We start from the raw sequence: 21,234 nt of genomic DNA, 5'->3' as shown, positions 1-21,234 counted from the left end.
TTAAGAGAATAAAGCTGAGCGCCCAGATACAGCGCTGAGGTGAATGTGCTGCTGTGTCTGGGGAAAGGTTTAGCACAAGAAAAGAACGTGACTTAAAATATACCTTTAATATCAAAATAATGGGTATTAGTACAAACAGTACCTATCAATTAACGATACGTGACGTAATCCCCTAAGATATATGATAAAGCAGCGGGGGAAAAAAGGAAATAATCAAAGAAAGAAGGAAAAGGAGGATGATCAGGGGATGCTATCCCTGTAATACCCTAGTCTGTCCTCAGCCCAGGGTCACCCCCTGATGGTGGAGGTTCCCTGTCCCCGTGCCTAATCCTAGAGCATCCCTGTTAAAAACCCTATAAACAAGGGATATAACATACAAGTTAAATGAACAAAGAGATGTTTCAAAGATATATACCGTAAATATATAAATTCATTTGCAGAACGGAACAGGCGGCCCATAATAGAAATGCATATTCTTGTCTACAAAATGGACAAAAATAGGACATGATCAATTTTCATTGCGGGGCCACGGACCGGAGCAACGGATGTTTTGCGGCCCCATTCAAGTGAATGAGTCCGCATCCGAGCCGCATTTGGACCCAAAGACCAGTCGTGTGCGTGAAACCTTATTCACATGATCAATAAGTGTTTTATCGCCACTAGTTCAGTCGCTTCACCTCATCCATGAGATTTACAGCTGAAAACATACCGAAGTATTCGGTGGTGTTTTTCTGCAGTTCTGCTGTTTTAATGTCATTTTACGTTTTTGGTGCAGGTCTTTATGTACAAACGTTGCAGATTTTAGCTGAAAGATTATGGGAAATATGAAAAGCAAACTACTGCCATTTTTTCTAATTGGTGGGGCTTTTTGTCTCTGGCATTTCTCCCACCCCCCCCCCAAAAAAAACAAAGCATGCAGAAGTTCTTGACATGGGCACGGGTTCTTTTATTTACAACAACACACTGCCAAGCAGAGGCTACCGCCCGGCAGTGTGTGTTTGGTGATGTCAGCGCCTCTGATGGGCGGACTTTAGCGCTGCCCTAGCCGTTTTACAGGCTAGGGCAGCGCTAAAGCACGCCCATCAGTGCCGGTGATGTCACCGGGCTTCCTGGCAGCCCCATGGAGACCCTGATACGTCACCAGAACTCGGGAAAATGCCTTTGCCCTGCACGATTTTGAGCAGGGCAATGGAGAGCATCGGAGCATGAACTGCTCCAATGCTTAAGTCAGGGGGGCTGCCTGGGTGAAAATGGGGGTATGTCCGGGGTCAGCTCTGAACCCAGACAACGCCTTTAATGTGTGCAGAGTCTCACACAAACTGAATGCATCTGGGGTGGATGACACACAGGAGACTTATCGCAGAAATTTCTGTGACTGAAAATCAGTTCCATTGATGTGCTGCTCACATTGCTTTGATAAAGGCACTTGCATGTGTCGAAACGCGCGTCACCTCTTCTATGAGTGGCGAATAAACCCGATATAATTGCAGTACCAAGGAGTGTTGGTCTCTTCCTTCATTTAAGCATCCGGAGTGACGTCCGCTAACCGCGCACCCATACCTACACGCAGTGCCGCCAGACTATTCGTAACCAGCACACAGAGGGCTGTCCGCATCTTTTGCGGCCCTATTGATGTGAATGGGTCCGCATCCAAGCTGCGGCTCGGATGCGGATCAAAACAACAGTCGTGTGCAATGAGGCCTAATTCTGATAAAATTCTATGAGGATTAGGGGGTGAAAACTATATATAGTTATAAACACCAAAAAAAAAAAAAAACTGTTTGTGCTATCTTTATATAAGGGTGATATTTCAGTAGTATCCCATGGGGTGTACACCTGCCTTTTTCCATTATCACATAAAAACCCACTGCACGTAATATTGTGCCGCAATCTAATGTGATCACAGTAGTACGATCATCGTTCTAATTTCATGGAGCGATGGCATTCCACAATAAAAAGTTTAGTCTCTACAAACAAGCTAGCACCCATTACTGGAAGAAGACTCGCCTTAGCTGGTGGGTGGGTTGTGCGCCCAGAAGGAGAGGCGTGCACGCTGCTATCTAGCCTGTGCACACTACTGCTGATGTGTTATTCTGAAAGAAAAACGCCACCTCCCCACAAAAGGCAAAAAAAGCCAATAACCAGATCTTCCATGGCGCACTACCTGCAAAGTAAACATGTTTATGAGCGGGAATGTAGGGAAGCATCGAACTGCACAGCAGACCATCCGTTTCATCAATATTCATTGATCTGGCTCCAGATACATAGGAGGAAAAACAGCTGTAAAATGTCGCTTCCGCTTACCTTGTGCTTTACGGGGAAGACAAAAATGTTGACTTCAGTAAGGGATGAAACATTCATGTACGGTTATGGATGGGGCTCTGCAGTCTTATCTAACTTGGGGGTTCTCTAGTTTTAGCATTAGGGCTCATACATACGGTCGTGTGCATTTTGCGGAACGGAACAGCTGGCCCCTAATAGAACAGTCCTATCCTTGTTCGTAATGTGGACAATAATAGGACATGTTCTTTTTTTTGCTCAACGGACATACGGAAACAGAATGCACACAGAGTACTTCCTTTTTTTTTTTGTGTACCCTTTGAAATGAATGGCTCCGCATACGGTCCGAGCGGACACGGAAAGAAAATACATTTGTGTGCAGGAGCCCTTAAAGGGGTATTTTCACCTCACTTATGTGGTCCCATACTGTAGTCCAATGCAACTGAAGGCACTTACCAAATACATTCATTTTGTGGCTCCTCTGTGCCTCCCTATGCAGTGCTCATTGTCAGGGAATACACCCACCGACGCAATCTAGCAGCAGTGACCGCATCTCGCAGCGCCGCTAACCCTTCCCCCATCCCGCCTGCCTCACTCCAGCGTTTCAGTAGTACACCACCAGGGCATGCCCAGCAACACTGGAGCTGTTCAGCTGAGCTAGCGCCAATGCCGCTAATGAAAATATTTCACAAGGCCTCATTGCACACGGCCGTCGTTTCGGTCCGCCTCAGATTTGCGGATCAGATGCTGTCCGCATCTGCAAGGCGAGAGCTACACGGCGCATGACAAAGAGTTGCGTGACAAAAAAGGGAACAACTACACTGCGACATGTGTTACACGACCATTCAGACGTCCGAAAGTGTTTTTCGGTCCGCGAATTGCAGATCCGCAAAACACGGATACCGGCCGTGTGCGTTTCGCATTTTGCGTACCGCACATGTTCGGCCTTGTGATAGAGGTCTCAGAATAGGACATGCTGTATCTTTTTTGCAGGGGCACGGAACGGAACTACAGATGCGGACAGCACACGGTGTGCTGTCCTCATCTTTTGCAGCCCCATTGAATTGAACTGGTCCACACCCTTCCCGCAAAATCGCGGACCGTGAACTACGTACGTCTGAATGGACACTTAGATAGATTTTTTTGTGACTGTAGGGTCACAGTTGCGGTGCGACACCATTGATTATCATTCTAAGAAATGTTGCACAAACTTTTCTGTGACAAGAAGTAACACGACACATGTCGTCATGTAGCCCTATCCTAAGTCCATTCCATGGCCCGCAAAAAAAAAAAAAAAAAAAAAACACTTCCTATTCATTGTCCATTTTGTACTTTTCTCTACACGTGGGGTTGAGGGGAAGAGCATGCTCACAGCCGGGATCTGTGTTTTGAGGTTCCGCGATTTGCAGACCACAAAACACTTACAGCGCAAGCAAGCGGTGCAATGATGTCTTCAAATCACCACTTGTCTGTACTACCATTCTGAAGAAAGGTACCCACCCCGAGAAGAGGCAGAATGTCTGACAGACGTGGGTGCCACCTCTGAAACCTGCACCCATATCTAGAATGTGGGTCCCCAAACTCACAGCGTTGGATGCTGCATCCAGGTTGAGAGAGATGGCCGGTTTGCAGAAACAGTTAAATGGCTGTTAGGCCCGTTTCCGTAGCTCCTATATAAGTGAATAGGAGATATGGAAATGGCGCAGCACAGCAAACTTCTCTGGTTTCATAACTTGTGAGATATGGAAAAGGGCACAGCACGCTCGCTGTTCCTACGTCAGACAGCATGCACATGGTGCACTTGGATTCCTGTATGGAAAATCTGCAGCGTTATACAGCAGTTGAGATTTTTCAGATTTCAGGTACACAATGCCCAAATTTTCACTGCGGAAATTGACCTGTGATGCAGATTTTGAAATCCACAGCAGGTCAAATGCTTGTGTGGATCTTCAGTGCAGGTTTCACCCTTTACAATGCAAAGATTTGGGGCAAATCCGCATCAAAATCAGCAGATTTTGGTGTGCAAATCGGGCGAGACCAGCGTGAAAATCCACATGAAGTACCCTGTCTTGTGTATCTACTTCTAGGATAAATGCACACATTGGGGGGAATTTATCATGAGGGTAGTACTGAAGTCCTTTTCGCTTCAGTCTGTTTTGGAGCACTTTGTGCCACATGTTGTTTGATAAATTTGGCTTGTCCTTAAACCTAACACTTCTGTCTGGAAAAGCTGCTCCAGTTTCCCTACTCCACCCTGCTGATTTTAAAGTCGCGGTCTCACTCCAGGAGCAGGGTGGAGTAGGAAAACTGGAGCAGCTTCTCTAGACAGAAGTGTTAGGTTTAAGGACAAGCCAAATGTATCAAACAACATGTGGCACAAAGTGCTCCAACACAGACTGAAGCGAAAAGGACTTCAAATATTCTCCTAATGATAAATTCCCCCCATTGAGTTTTTTTTTCCGTGTGGAATTTTTGTGCCAAAACTGACCTGCCATGTGGATTTTGAAATATGCAGCGTTTCAATTGTTTTTGTGGGTTTTTTGTGCAGATTTCATCCTTTGCAATCCTAAGTGTGAGATCAGAGCAAAACCTGAATAAAAAGCTGCGAGTAACACATGCAGAGTTGGTGCGAAAATCGCAGACAAGTTCACGTGAAAATCCGTGGGGAGATCCTGTTTGTAAACCCGCAACCATGAACAAATAGCCTTAGGGCCAGTTTACGCAGAGTTTTTGGCCCTGATTTTGGAGTGTTTCTGCCTCAAAACAGCCTCCCATTCATTTCAATGGGAAGAAGCACTTACTAAAGAAGCAGCATGTCCTATCTTGAGGCAGAATCAGCGCTGAATTTCCCACTGAAGCAGAAAAAAACAGCTCCATGTACTAAGTCCAAGCATTTTCAGTGCGTTTTTTGGCACAGATCTGCTACAAAAACCTCAAGCTGAAAACTCAGCTTTGACCCACTGGTCAACCCTTTCCTGACCGCCCAACATAAATTTACATTGGCGGTCTAGCATTTTAAAATGGCGCCCGCTCATGAGTGGAGGTACCTGCTGTTTTAAACAGCAGGTACCCGGGACTAATGTATGCGATAGGTTCTCAATTGGATTTAGATCAGGGGAACACGCAGGATGGGCCAAAAGAGTGATGTTATTCTCCTGGAAGAAGTCCCTTGTCCTGCGGGCATTGTGTACTGTAGCGTTGTCCTGTTGAAAAACCCAGTCGTTACCACACAGACGAGGGCCCTCAGTCATGAGGAATGCTCTCTGCTACATCTGGACATAGCCAGCGGCCGTTTGACGCCCCTGCACTTCCTGAAGCTCCATTGTTCCACTGAAGGAAAAAGCACCCCAGACCATTATGGCGCCCCCTCCACTGTGGCACGTAGAAAACATCTCAGGTGGGATCTGCTTGTCATGCCAGTAACGTTGGAAACCATCAAGGTTACATTTTTTCTCATCAGAGAATAAAACTTTCTTCCACCTTTGAATGTCCCATGTTTGGTGCTCTCTTTCAAAGTCCAAACGAGCAGTTCTGTTGCGTTCAAGGAGACGAGGTTTTTGAAGACGTTTTTTGTTTTTGAAGCCATTCAGTCTCAGATGCCGTCTGATGGTTATGGGGCTGCAGTCAGCACCAGTAAGGCTCCATTCACACGTCCGCAAATGGGACCGCATCCGTTCTGCAATTTTGCGGAACGGGTGCGGACCCATTCATTTTCTATGGGGATGGAATAGATGCGGACAGCACACAGTGTGCTGCCTGTCAGCATCCGCGTTTGCGGAGCGCGGCCCCGATCTTCAGGTCCGCAGCTCCGCAAAAGATAGAACATGTCCTATTCTTGTCCGCAGCTTGCGGACAAGAATAGGCATTTCTATAGGGGTGCTGGGCGGGTGTGTTACGGATCTGCAATTTGCGGGTCCGCAACACACCACGGACGTGTGAATGGAGCCTTAGGGCCCTAATTTGGGTCCAGGATCGTCCAGTGTCTTGACGGAGACAGCCAATTGGATCCTCCGGCTCAGTGCTGATGAAATTTTTTTGGGTCTTCCACTTGACTTTTTTGTTCCATAACCCTCAGGATCATTTAAGAAATTCCAAATGACTGTCTTACTGCGTCCCACCTCAGCAGCGATGGCGCGCTGTGAGAGACCCTGCTTATGCAGTTCAACAACCCGACCACGTTCAAAAAGGGAGGGGTTTTTTGCCTTTGCCATCACAACATGTGACTACCTGACAGAAAATGACAATGAATCCACATCTTTGCACAGATTTGGCCTTTTAAAGGCATGTGGTCCTAAACTTTGGATCAGCTGAAAAACAGCCTGTTTCAGTTTATTCGTTGTTTTCAATTAATTGAATGCTCAAAAAATGTTTTGTCTCACTCTCATTTCTTCTTGTTGCATGTTGAAGCTCTACTTGGAACCTTGTTAAGATCCAACAATGTAAAATATGATTTTTTTGCCATTTTTCAAGTGGTTTGTACATGTCCATATACACAAATACATAAATTCACAAAAAGTGCAATTATATCACATAACAATCAAATGGACAGAGAACAATTACCCATGCATCGGTGCTGGCGCCATCCTGGAAGGAGCACAGCATGGGTAATTGTTCTTTGTCCATTTGATTGTTATGTGATATAATTGCACTTTTTGTGAATTTATGTATTTGTGTATATGGACATAAATATGATCTCTATCCGCTGTGTCCTTCCTCCAGATGATGTCGCCTGTTCCCTGCACTCATACCCCTTTTTAATTATGTATGTTTTTGCAATCATGCAATAAATTGATATTGATTTATAAGTGGCCTGGTAGTAATTTATAGGTATTTATTTATTAGTTATACCATAGGCTTATGTGTGTAGTCCTACCTATGATAGTAACTAGTTAATGAACATAGATTTATGCAGTTGGGGCAAAAATTGGTTCTATAAATGGATCCAGCAGCTTTTGGCTGGATAAATACCGCTGCAGCAGTGTTATTTGTCCGGCCTTAAGCCGGATCCCAATATAGTCAGTGGGGATCCACTGGTGCCCCCTGCGGGACTACTGGATTACCTTTAGAGGAGCGGTGAATGTGCCTAAACAAGCATTTTGTACTTGGATTGTTAAACACACACAAAACCACCCACCCAACTGTGTATAGAAATTGCGGTAGTTCTGTAAAACCTTTATTACTTAAAAAAAATATATAATAGTCATTGTTCCTGATGTGTTCAGGAGCTGCTCCTAGCTCGTGTCATTTGCTCAGAAAAACAGACAGTGGGAGTCAGAATTAAAAAGCAAGCAATTAGCACCTCGAAACTATGGGAGACAACAATGCAGGTAAGAAGCGGATTGTTTCTCCGTGCACAAACGGCATCAAAATCAAATACAAAAAATAATTGTTGCTATTCATGGGAAAACAGAAAAAGCATTGCTGTCCTCTATTCCGCTCAGCATTTTCAGAGGTAACAGATGCTGGGTGACTGCAATGAAATGGCAGCATTAGGCCTCATGCACACGACCGTTCCATTTTTTGCAGTCCGCAAACTGCGGATCCGCAAAAAACGGAAGCTGCCCGTGTGCCTTCCGCAATTTGCGGAACGGAACGGGCGGCCCATTGTGGGAATGTCTATTCTTGTCCGCAAAACGGACAGCACACGGAGTGCTGTCCGCATCTTTTGCGGCCCCATTGAAGTGAATGGGTCCGCATCCGAGCCACAATAACTGCGGCTCGGATGCGGACCCGAACAACGGTCGTGTACATGAGGCCTTAGGCCGCTTCATGTGCGGTCCATGAAATGCGGTCCCAGACCAACCGCAGCTCATCTGACCTGAACCCACAGCATCACAGATGTAGGGTTGCACTGGGTATGGAAGTCTTGATAGTTTGATACCCGTTCAGTTCCATACCAGCATTACCCATTTTTCAGTACCAAGTAGCGCAGCTTAGTATCAGTTCCTATCAGAAAACATGATGTGTGCACAGAAAGGCGCTTGCCATGTTCTCATCAGCGGCTGCACAGTGTGATGCGGTCAACCACTGCCACCAGGGTAAACGTCCAGACATTTCTGGACAGTTCGTATGAATAGGCAACTTTTTTTTTTTTTTTTTTTTATATATATATCCGTGATTTTTATTTATTTTTTTAAGCCGGTGGTACTTGACTAGATTATTGTGGCGGTAATTATCATCATTTAACAGCTCACAGTAAATCCTGGTGATGAGTTCTGATCAGGACATTGAGTTATAGACATGGATTATTTATCATTCATTATGGTTCTCCAATTTGTCCGAAAAAAAGGCAGTACTGCAAAATGTCAACCACCATGACACATGGGGTAAGTCAATCAAACGTAGGTGTACAGGTAGGATAGAACCCAATCTATGTGAGGCACCCAGCGAGGGGAAACCAGCACAGAACTGAAACCGATCCCTGTCTGCGCCCTACAAACGCTGCGGGGTTGGAGATGGGTGAAGACAAAGATAAAAAAAAGAAACAGTCTAAAGGCAAAGACGGATTAGATATGGCAAAACTATTTGATAAGTTATGAATCCTTAATTGAAAAATCATTAAAAAGGCTGCATAAACCAGTATAGGAAGAAACAAATGGAATAGACGGCTCTACCACTCAAGCAGATGATCGAGGTGCGGAGCTGCTAGAACCGACTCACCCAGTCAGGAGTGGAATAATGAAAAGAAGATTGATAAGCAGGCACACTCTGATTTGGGTCAAACTATTAATTTATTTGTATATATGGTAAATGTGGAGTGTATAATATATTTAAAATAATGTTACAATAAAATTAAGAATTGTATTCTGCTAAATGTCCTTTTAATAGATAATGGTAATAAAATGTAAGTTGGTGAATGGTTACCAGCTGGTAGTTGAAAAGATTGTAATTAAAAATAGATACAATATAGATGATGCGCTAATAAAAAAAGTAAAAAATGATGCGCTAGTAAAAATGAAGAAAGTGAAAAATAGAGGATAATTGTCCTTATTTATATAGTTTTATCTATAGAGCAGTCTTTTCATAAAATGGTAGCCTCAAGTGGAGTATTGGGTATTCTGACAATCCTCTGCTCCTTAAACGCGTTTCGGGAGTCTCTCCCTTCATCAGTAAGTGACTTACTGATGAAGGGAGAGACTCCCGAAACGCGTTTAAGGAGCAGAGGATTGTCAGAATACCCATTATTCGAAACAGAGCAAGAGGATCACTCAGAATAGGCCGGGACAATTTAGAACAAGCCGGGAGAAAATCGCGATCCCGTGACAGCTTACGTCACCATCCAGATGCGCGAACCATGCCCCCCGGCGTCCTTGCCAACACGAGACACGCCGCTGACTCCTGAACTGGATTCAAGATAGCCGCCCAGCTGATCACCGCCAGAGGACCGAAGACAGCAGCGCCGGGTGAAGGGTAAGTGACAGAGACAGTGCGGGCACAGAGCATCCCTTCTTCCCACAGCCCAGCATAAAAAGTACAACAACAATATATTGCTACATATAAACCACAAATGTACCTGCTTGCGGCTTTTTGAAAACTAACTGACATTTATATATAGCAACACGGCGCATCATCTATCTTCCATTCCATAGCGGTGAATATATAAAAGGAGTCATAAGGCGCATTCTTTACCTATTTATCTCCTATCTAGAGGATATTACCCCTTTATATATAAAAAAAAAGACTATCCTATATATGGGGAGATAAGGAGAAAGACGCACTATTTTATCCTCCATTTAGCCTCCACTTGAGGCTACCATTTTATGAAAAGACTGCTCTATATATAAAACTATATAAATAAGGACAATTATCCTCTATTTTTCACTTTCTTCATTTTTACTAGCGCATCATTTTTTACTTTTTTATTAGCGCATCATCTATATTGTATCTATTTTTATTTTTAATTACAATCTTTTCAACTACCAGCTGGTAACCATTCACCAACTTACATTTTATTACCATTATCTATTAAAAGGACATTTAGCAGAATACAATTTACATTTTATTGTAACATTATTTTAAATATATTATACACTCCACATTTACCATATATACAAATAAATTTATAATTTGACCCAAATCAGAGTGTGCCTGCTTATCAATCTTCTTTTCATAAACCAGTATAGATCCCGACATGGCGTCCATCATGCCAATCCTCGGTCGCAGAGGTGACCCACCAGCGATTGAGGAGTGTGCAATAAATACTTATTAACTTATTAGCATAAGGCCTCATTCCCATTTCCGTGTCCATTAGACATCAGTTTAAAAAAAATCTGTCCATGTAGATGTCTGGGAAGGATCCAGGTTTGGTCTGGGTGTCCGTTTTTTTCCCTCCGTGTGTCATCCATATTCCACGGATACTGCTCAGCTGAAAGGTAATTTCCAAAGAATCTCCCATCAGTGGTCAGTGAAAAACGGACCCAACACAGATGCCATCCATGATTTTCACGGACCCATAGATTTCAACGGGCATGTTTGGTCTGCGTCACGGACCAGCTACTGCAAGTCTCAGATTTTTTCACAGCCAGTAAAAAAAATTCTGAGGTGTGAACAAACCACATTAAAGTCAATGGGTACGTGTGCTGTCCGCAGAAAATGTGGACAGCACATGTCAATGAAAAATGGGAAGGTGAACGAGGACTTAGAGGCTGTGGCGTTCCGATAAGTGCCATGTCACCTTCATTGTTTACACAAACACACTAGGTTGTCTCTACCCGCTACAGCAGTGGCACAGCCGCCAATGCAGGGGAGCGGCTGTGTGTGTGTGTGTGTGTGTGTGTGTGTAAGGCCTAAAGGGGTCATCCAGGAATTTATAATGACAACCTATTCACTGGATAGGTCAATATCAGATCGGCAGGGGTCCTGGCTGTTAGAAGAGGCCTTTTCCTAGGCCAGTGACATAACGGACATCGGGCACGTGGTCTAGTTACAGCTCAGCCCCATTCAAGTCAATGGAGCTGAGCTGCAGTACCAAGTTCTGCCACTACACAATGTACGGCGCTGTCCTTGGAAAGCTGCACTCACCAGAACCCAGGCGAGTGCGGTAGCTCCCTGATCGGCGGGAAAGGGCTGAAACATTGGACCCCCGCTGATGTGATAATGATGATGACCTATCCTGAATAACCCCTTTAATCGCACAGAGGGGTTAAATTGCTGTTTACCAGGAAATCACAAAATGCTACTTTTTTTTCTGAGAAATTGTGATAACCACAGCAATAAACTGCAATCTGACCGCGCAGTAACAATGAACGGGACGTGGTGTAAGGACGCACTCTCATTGTACAACTCCAGGAGACCATCCCTCCGGATTTAACTATTCAAACCCTGTTTACGGTAAGGCCTCATGTACAAGACCGGATTTCTGGTCTGCATCAGATCTGCATTTTCTGTGGATCGGATGCAGACCCATTTATTTCAATAGGGCCATAAAAATGCGGACAGCAAGTGGTTTGCTGTCTGATTCCGTATGTCTGTGCCGTAGTCCCGAAAAAAAAAAAAAAAAAAAAAAAAAAAAAAAGATAGAACGTGTCCTAATCTTGTCCGAATCTTGTCCGTCTTGTGGAAAAGACTTTCTATTGAAGGGAAAATCTGCACACTGGCAGTATCCAAGTTCAGCAGACCACAAAAGCCGTACGGTCGTGTACATGAGGCCTTACGTTAGGACAAATGGTAGTGAATACACTTCTGTGAAGAGTTTAGACTACTTTATGTTACAATATTCAGTTTAGATTGAGCACGTATTCCCTATGGTATGGATAGAGCGCTTCAGTAATACAAAACGTTTCCGGAACTCACATTCACTACGATAGAAGTTACGGAACAAGCAGCGTGCAGACCGCTTGGCCTTCCTCCGTAACTCCGCCTCCCCGGCCAGCACTTACTGTGGTTATTCCCAGCTCGGCTTTTTACAACCCCTTTAAGCAGGGCTGGCCAACCTGTGGCTCTCCAGCTGTTGTAAAACTACAATTCCCATCATGCCCTGCTGTAGGCTGATAGCTGTAGGCGGTCTGGGAATACTGGGAGTTGTAGTTTTGCAACATCTGGAGAGCCTCAGGTTGGCCATCCCTGCCTTTAAGGCTGGGTTCACACACAGTTTACACTACTTTCACACTCGCATTTGGTTCGGATCCGTCATGGATCTGCACAGGCGGATCCGTTCAGATAATACAACCGCATGCATCCGTTCAGAAGGGATCTGTTTGTATTATCTGTAACATAGCCAAGACGGATCCGTCTTAAACAACACCATTGAAAGTCAATGGAGGACGGATCCGTTTTCTACTGTGCCAGATTGTGTCAGTGAAAACTGATCCGTCCCCATTGACTTACATTGTGTGTCAGGACGGATCCGATTGGCTCAGTTTCATCAGACGGACACCAAAATGCTGCAAGCAGCCTCCAAAGCGGAATGGAGACTGATCGGAGGCAAACTGATACATTCTGAGAGGATCCTTTTCTATTCAGAATGCATTAGGGCAAAACTGACCCTGTGATCCGGTCAGGGCTCTCACAAACTGAGCCAAAACGCCAGTGTGAAAGTCGCCTTATGGTGTTTTTGTTATCTGAAAGTCGAAGGGAATTCTGAAACGCATTAGTCATGTTCTCTTTTATAGTGCCATATTTTTCTGCATTTCTTATGTCCGTGGCGTTTTTTTTTTTGTTTTTGTTTTTTAGTGCAGCATTTTGTAGCAATAGCATTTTTTCCCGTTGTTTTTCTATACTCTCCTGTACAGGCAAAAAATGCCTGAAAAATAAATAATGTTAAAGATATAGGAAGAAAAAAAAAAAAAGACACCATTCCAAATTTGTGTGTGTAGCAGTGGTGATAGATAGATAGATAGATAGTACCCGGTGATTTTTGGACGTGACTCTCACCAAAGTGTGGAAGTGTCGCAGGACTGCTGCAGATGATTCACACGTTTGCCGCGACCGCGACATGCAATTCAGTATAAATACAAATTGGGAAAAACTGCCATGTATTCAGTACAGGATCCACAGTGGATCTCCGAGGCTGACCCTCCGCGGAATTGTAGTTTCACTGCAGCGGGTGCTCATGCACACGAACGTATTTTCTTTCTGTGTCCGTTCCATTTTTTTGAGGACCGTATGTGGAACCAGTCATTTCAAAGGGTCCTCAAAATAAACAGAAGGTCTGTGTGCATTCCGTTTCCGTATTTCTGTGCCGCAAAAAAATAGAACATGTCCGCATTACGGACATGGATAGGACTGTTCTATTAGGGGCCGGCTGTTCCGTTCCACAAAACACGGAATGCACACTGACGTCATCCGTATTTTTTGCGGACTGCAAAATACATACGGTCGTGTGCATGAGGCCCAAGGGTGAATTGACACATGGCAGATTTCTGCTACTGTCCAGTTCCTATGAACAGAGCTTGTAGAAATCCACCGAGTGCGGTTGAGACCGCCCCGCTGACGTGTATGGATCTGCTGGGTGTGAATTCACCCCATTAGTTTTACGTCGCTGTCTAAAAACCTCCCCGTGCTGAGACATTTTGGAACATTACCCATTCTCTTCCAATCCTTTTACAAACAATGAACCTGCAGAAGATGGAGCCGACAGCGGATTTGTTCTCGACTAGATATCACTTTGGGTAAATCAATACAGATGATGATATTCATCCGTGTAAACTTCCACAGCCCTCTGCGCCAAATTTAGAAAAATCTGCGTGCCAATCTTCCTTTTGTGCGGCTATAATGACGCCTCTAGGCGCCTTTTTACCAACTAACGGTGGTCCTTTTAAAGCTGTTCTCATACGCACATGGGCACCAGCGCCTAATCTGTGACGCGTGGATTTCCCAACGCTCTGGGATGTCACGGGTGTCATTTCTTCCCCCCCAGGCAGAAGCGTTATATCCTAGAGCTGAAATCCAAATGAGCTCATCCTGACAGGGAGACACAGCCTGACAACCAGAACAGATGCCTCATCATTAGGAAGCAGAAAGAGAACAGCACCTGCTCTCCCAGAGAGCGCAAGTACAAAGGGCCCGACCGCTGGGAAAATCCATGTGCAGCCATCCACGGACAAAGGCTCCTCGGGAAGCATCTCTGACCTACAGCTCAGTGTGAACTGGGGCAGGGCGTGGAAGCCAATATGCGGGTGATCACATCAGTACCACACAGCATCACCTTAGGGAAGCTAGTCAGCTATCGGCATACAATGAACCATAGAACGCCAAACCCCCCGTGACTGGCCCTGCGTCGCCCCCATGACAGGCCCTGCGTCGCCCCCATGACAGGCCCTGCGTCACCTCTGTGCCCATGACAGGCCCTGCGTCACCTCTGTGCCCATGACTGGCCCTGCGTCACCCCCATGACAGGCCCTGCGTCACCCCCATGACAGGCCCTGCGTCACCCCCATGACAGGCCCTGCGTCACCCCCATGACAGGCCCTGCGTCACCCCCATGACAGGCCCTGCGTCACCCCCATGACAGGCCCTGCGTCACCCCCATGACAGGCCCTGCGTCACCTCTGTGCCCATGACAGGCCCTGCGTCGCCCCCATGACAGGCCCTGCGTCACCTCTGTGCCCATGACAGGCCCTGCGTCGCCCCCATGACAGGCCCTGCGTCACCCCCATGACAGGCCCTGCGTCGCCCCCATGACAGGCCCTGCGTCACCTCTGTGCCCATGACAGGCCCTGCGTCGCCCCCATGACAGGCCCTGCGTCACCCCCATGACAGGCCCTGCGTCACCCCCATGACAGGCCCTGCGTCACCTCTGTGCCCATGACTTGAGTGGCCTCCATCAGGAGGATGGACTGGAAATGAGGTACAGATCAGTGATGGATCTCATGGGCCCCATAGGGCCAGGCTCCAGACACTTGGGCAGCCTGCTCTGTGCATCTATAAAACGATCTTATCTATAGCCACGTCTATTGTGATAAATACAAACCTATACATGACGTATGACATAATACACATGGCCTATTGAAGCCTATGGAGCTCACAGAGCGGGTGACTTACCTCCAGGTCAGTGTCCCCGGCCTCCGTCACCCCAATCTCGCTGGGGAGTTCGGCCAAATCAGTGACCCGAATGAGCCCGTCATGTAAAAAGATGGTCTCCTCCTTCACGGAGAGCCACTGAGCCGAGTCCCCGGCCGCCGCCGAGCCCATGTCTTCTGGTCGTCAGCCTGCGGGCCGCTCCCTCATTCCCCGTTTGTCACTGACACCCGGTGACCCGCAGCATCACACACAGCACAGGGTGGGGCAGCCACCGCTTCCCGGCCCACCCGTACTAGGCAAGGGTTAAATAGAGACCTCCAGCGGGCGCCTGTGAGGACAGTGCCCGGGTTATGCCCCCATACTCCACACACCGGCAGCGCAGCAGCAGCGGCAGCACAGCTGTCACGGAGACGCCATATTGGCTGGAGAAGCGATCCCAGCGTGCACCGCGCCGCCCGTACCTGAGAGCAGAGCAGCCCGGGGGCAGGCTGTAGTCAGTCCGTGTGAGGGCACAGGGCTGGGCACGGGCAGCTCATGCCATGTATACCCAGATACTGAATATGTGCAGCTATGGCTGTGTGCTCAGGAAACCATAGGCATGCTGTGTCACGTGACCCAAGTCCCGGACGGGCCCCTACATGACACCAGGCACTAGGTCATGAGGGGTTGTCACTAATTGTCTTCTTGACTTTATCATCCAGAATTTTCCACTGCTGGAGTCCCATGATCAGTAGTTGTCAGCAGGGAACCCGCTAGGTGTCCACTGTCCATGAAGACATCCCCTGTTAGGACGCCTTCCGTGTGCACTCCGCATTACGCCTCATGCAGACGTCCGTGTCAGTTTTGGATCAGTGGTAACACGGACCGTGTTCAATCCGTGTTTTCTCCCGTGACAGATCCGTGTTGGGTCCGTGGGTCAGTTTTTTGCTGTCCGTGTTGCATCCGTGTTTCACTAAGGCCTCATTCACACGACCGTTGTTGTGTTCCATGTCCGTTGTTCCGTTTTTCGTGATTTTCTGCGGACCCATTAACTTTCAATGGGTCCGTTGAAAACTCGGCTAATGCACCGTTTGTCATCCGCGTCCGTGATCCTTGGTTCCAGTCCGTCAAAAAAATATAACCTGTCCTATTTTTTTCACGGAAAACGGTTCGCGGACCCATTCAAGTCAATGGGACCGTGAAAAAATGCGGAGGCACACAAGATTGTCATCCGCGCGTCCGCGTCCGTTTTTTTTCCTATCATTTGCATGGCAAACTTGACTTAGACTTTTTTTTACTTTCCTTCATGTCTGGTGATCCTCTAAAAATAAAGGAAGACACACGGAAACAAAAACGGATCACGGAATAACGGAACCCCATTTTGCGGAACGGAACACAACAACGGTCGTGTGCATGAGGCCTTACACTCAACAGCTGAAAAATAGTTTTCAAAGAATCTCTTGTTAATGATCCGTGAAACACGGATGGCATCCGTGGTTTTTACGTACCCATAGACTATAATGGGCGTGATGGATCCGTGAAAATGGACAAAATAGAGCATGCATCCCTGGTAAAAAAACGGACCCACGGACCGTGCTAAAACACTCATGTCTGAATACACACATTAAAATGAATAGGGACGTGTGCTGTCCGTGGAGAACACGTACAGCACACGTCAGTGAAACACTGACGTCTGCATGAGGCTTTAGGCCCCCTGCACACGAACGTGTGCTTCCCGTTGCCGTATTGCGGACCGCATTTGCAGATCCGCAATACACGGGTGCCGTTCCGTGGGCATTCCGAATCACGGATGCGGACCCATTCACTTGAATGGGTCCAAAAGTCCGGAGAAGCGGGACGGAAGAACGGAACCCTACGGGAGCACTACGGAGTACTTCCGTGGGGTTTTGTCCCGTACTTCTGTTCCGCAAAAAGATAGAACATGTATCTTTTTGTGGAACGGCCGGATCGTGGACCCATTAAAGTGAATGGGTCCGCGATCCGCTGCGGCTGCCCCACATCCTATAATTTGCGGGATGGACATACAGATGAGACCGTGCTGAGGAGACCACTGCTATTACATGCAGACGTCTCCTCTGCAGCATGGAGAGAAGCGATCGTTATGTCATCGCTCATCCCCATGCTGTATAGTGGTTTGTCGGCCGCAGATCGTAATTAGACACCACGATCAGCCACCGGCAAATCCTGATCTTTTAGCATGCTGAAAGAAATGGATTGCCCAATGATCGTTAGCAGTGGCGTCTCTAGCTTTCAAATTTTGGGGGAGCACACTGGGGGCCAGGACAAAAGTAGGGGGGGGGCAGCTATAACAACGATACATTTACACAAGTATGCTTAGAAATGCTGCGATACTTTACCCAATACCTAAAACCGCAACAGGGAAGAAAAGTCCTGCTGTCTGTGGTTTAAAAATAAATAAAAAATCACTCAGATTTCAACATGTCCTAGCTGCCTGTGGATGACACTTTTATAAGGAGGGGGATCTGTGGATGACACTGCTATTGAGGGGATCTGTGGATGCCACATACCGTATATATTATCTTATGCTATTTGTGTCATCCACAGATCCACCCCATGACAGTGTCATCCCCATTTCCCCCTCCATAACAGTGTCATCCACAGATCTCCCTCCCCGCCTCTCACAGGTGTGTACATTTGACATTTCTAAACTGTGGCGGATCCAGAGCCTGGTCTCGGGAGGGGCACTTCCAGATTATTTTCTGTCCGCCGCCACAGAACAAGGGTGCTTATAGAACAGACTACACAGTGTAGAGGTATACTGTACATTGTGTGGCACAGTGTAGTGGTATACTGTACATTGTGTGGCACAGTGTAGAGGTATACTGTACATTGTGTGGCACAGTGTAGTGGTATACTGTACATTGTGTGGCACAGTGTAGAGGTATACTGTACATTGTGTGGCACAGTGTAGAGGTATACTGTACATTGTGTGGCACAGTGTAGAGGTATACTGTACATTGTGTGGCACAGTGTAGTGGTATACTGTACATTGTGTGGCACAGTGTAGAGGTATACTGTACATTGTGTGGCACAGTGTAGTGGTATACTGTACATTGTGTGGCACAGTGTAGCGGTATACTGTACATTGTGTGGCACAGTGTAGAGGTATACTGTACATTGTGCGGCACAGTGTAGAGGTATACTGTACATTGTGTGGCACAGTGTAGAGGTATACTGTATATTGTGGAGCACAGTGTAGTGGTATACTGTATATTGTGAGGCACAGTGTAGCGGTATACTGTATATTGTGGAGCACAGTGTAGAGGTATACTGTATATTGTGTGGCACAGTGTAGCGGTATACTGTATATTGTGGAGCACAGTGTAGTATGCTATATGTGTATAACAAACATATTTCACATAAAAACTTACAATTACTTGGCTTGGCCCTTGGGGATCTCGGACACCACTTTAACACTTTGGCCGGGGGCTCTGCGGAGCTGATGTTGTGCTTTATCCTAATGAGAAATATTTCATAATAAGGATTTGGAGAAGGGGCAGAGGGATAGCAGAGCAGGGAGAGGCTGGTGCTGCTACTAGGGGGTCATACCATGGGGAGTAATAAAGCCCACATAATGCCCCCCCCAGTAGAAATAATTCTCCTTATAATGTGACAATGCAAAAAATGCCCCCTTGTAATGCCCCCAGTTGAGCTAATGTCCCCATAGTGCCCCCATAATGTGCCAGTATAAAATACCCCTATATAGTGCCCCCATTAAATGCCCCCTTAGTGCTCCTCTCCCCCCTTCCTCCTAGTGCCCCCCATAATGTACCAGTATAAAATGCCCCATATATCGTGCCCCAGTAGATGCCCTCAGTGTCCCCCATAATTTGCAAGTATAAAATACCCCTTCTTAGTGCCCCCCGTAGATGACTCCATAGTACTCCTCTCCCCCTTCCCCATAGTACCCACCATGTGTCCCAGTATAAAATGCTACTGTACAGAGCCCCCCATATAAAATACCCCTTCTTTGTGGCCTCAGTAGATGCCCCTATAGTGCCCACCAATAACGTGCCAGTAATAAGTGCCCTCAATAACGTGCCAGTAATGGCGTGTGATATGTAGGATCTTGTCTGAGATCTGTAAGATACCGTTTCCAGCCTCTCCGAAAATGTGTCTCTTTGGGGTGTTCGGGAGTCTCAGGTGCCCTAGAGACTCGATAAGGCTGATTCAGATTCTACTGGCAGCTGCCAGAATACTCATAGCAGTTTACTGGAAAAAGACTGAAATACCCCCAATAAAACAGTGGATTAGTAGATGCGATCAATTGTACCGCCTTGAACAGATAGCTCACTGGGATGCCCGAACACCTCATAGATTTGAGTCAATTTGGATGCCTTGGAAAAATTTTAGAGGTTTCTCAAACTGATTACATAACAATACGACTAGTAAATATCAAAAAGTATTATTGCATTAATGCATTATTGCATTATTTTTGCGTAACAAAAATTTGTTTGTTATTCTGTGAATTCTTTGCTCTCTTTTGATTGTACTGTATCAGAAATATTCTTTTATTGATGCCCTTGCAGGGCTTACAAAGAATGTACACTTTAATTGTTGTAAAAACAATAAAAATAATTTTAAAACAAACAATAACGTGCCAGTAATAAGTGCCCCCATCACGTGCCAGTAATAAGAGCCCCCCATCATGTGCCAGTATTGTAATAAGCCCCCCATCATGTGCCAGTAATAAGCCCCCCCAATGTGCCAGTAATAAGCCCCCCCAATGTGCCAGTAATAAGCCCCCCCAATGTGCCAGTAATAAGCCCCCCAATGTGCCAGTAATAAGCCCCCCCAATGTGCCAGTAATAAGCCCCCCCAATGTGCCAGTAATAAGCCCCCCCAATGTGCCAGTAATAAGCCCCCCCCCAATGTGCCAGTAATAAGCCCCCCAATGTGCCAGTAATAAGCCCCCCCCAATGTGCCAGTAATAAGCCCCCCCAATGTGCCAGTAATAAGCCCCCCCAATGTGCCAGTAATAAGCCCCCCCAATGTGCCAGTAATAAGCCCCCCCAATGTGCCAGTAATAAGCCCCCCAATGTGCCAGTAACAAGAGCCCCCCTTATTGTGCCTGTAAAAATATTGTAAAAAAAAAAACACTTATACTTACCTCCATGTCAGCGATGCGATGCAGGCTTCTTCCGGCCTGTGTCCCGCGCCGGCCTCTGATAGGCTGCCGGCCTAGTGCCTGCAGCCTATCAGAGGAAGGGGAAGGGACACGCCTCTCCCTCCCCTGCACCGCCGCAGCACAGGCAGATTACTGTGGAGATGAGCGCAATGGAAGCGCTCATCTCCCTGTACCCGACTGCGGCTCACTGGGGGTTTGACGCGCGTTTGTGTGATTTAAAGGCAGTGTCCTATGGCCACAAACGCGCGTCAAAACGCCCCAAAGAAGCTCAAGAACTTGTTTGAGCGTAGGGCGTTTTTCAGCGCGTTCAAACGCGCTGTAAAACGCTCAAGTGAGAACCAGGGCCATAGGGAAGCATTGGTTTTCATGTGTTGAGCGTTTTACAGCGCGTTTGAACGCGCTGTAAAACGCTCAAGTGTGAACCCAGCCTTAGTCAGAGTCAGCTCCTGTCCATTGTGTCTATGGTCCATGTAACTGCTCTCAAAAGACAGAAAGTGTTAACATATTTTAGGCATAGTGGCCAATGTGAAAATTTCAACATTATTTACATGTTTTTAATATAGATGACATGGAAAAAACATATTCTATAAAAAAAAAAAAGATTAAGGGCTCTTTCACACTTGCGTTGTTCTGTTCCGGCATAGAGTTCCGTCGTCGGGGCTCTATGCCGGAAGAATCCTGATCAGGATTATCCCCATGCATTCTAAATGGAGAGAAATCCGTTCAGGATGCATCAGGATGTCTTCAGTTCCGGACCGGAACGTTTTTTGGCCGGAGAAAATACCGCAGCATGCTGCGCTTTTTGCTCCGGTCAAAAATCCTGAACACTTGCCGCAAGGCCGGAT

The 21,234-nt window shown here is 46.5% G+C and overlaps 1 protein-coding gene across 3 annotated transcripts in view; it reads right to left on the bottom strand.

Annotated features, from left to right (window-relative positions):
- The window catches only part of HECTD4 (HECT domain E3 ubiquitin protein ligase 4), a 234,016-nt gene extending 218,319 nt beyond the window's left edge, over positions 1–15,697 (bottom strand). For 2 of the 3 annotated variants that reach the window (XR_005776144.1, XM_040416049.1), the window contains exon 1: positions 15,262–15,411. Coding sequence is in view for 2 of the 3 variants with exons in the window: in XM_040416049.1 (XP_040271983.1) it covers positions 15,262–15,411 (150 nt within the window). In the remaining variant the exon portion in view is untranslated. Of the gene's footprint in view, positions 1–15,261 lie in introns of all 3 variants that reach the window. The other variant, XM_040416050.1, reaches the window with a different exon arrangement.
- Positions 15,698–21,234: the final 5,537 nt, after the last annotated feature.

This window comes from Bufo bufo, chromosome 2, assembly GCF_905171765.1.
Source record: "Bufo bufo chromosome 2, aBufBuf1.1, whole genome shotgun sequence".
Taxonomy (NCBI): domain Eukaryota; kingdom Metazoa; phylum Chordata; class Amphibia; order Anura; family Bufonidae; genus Bufo; species Bufo bufo.
This window is presented reverse-complemented; position numbering and strand designations above follow the sequence as displayed.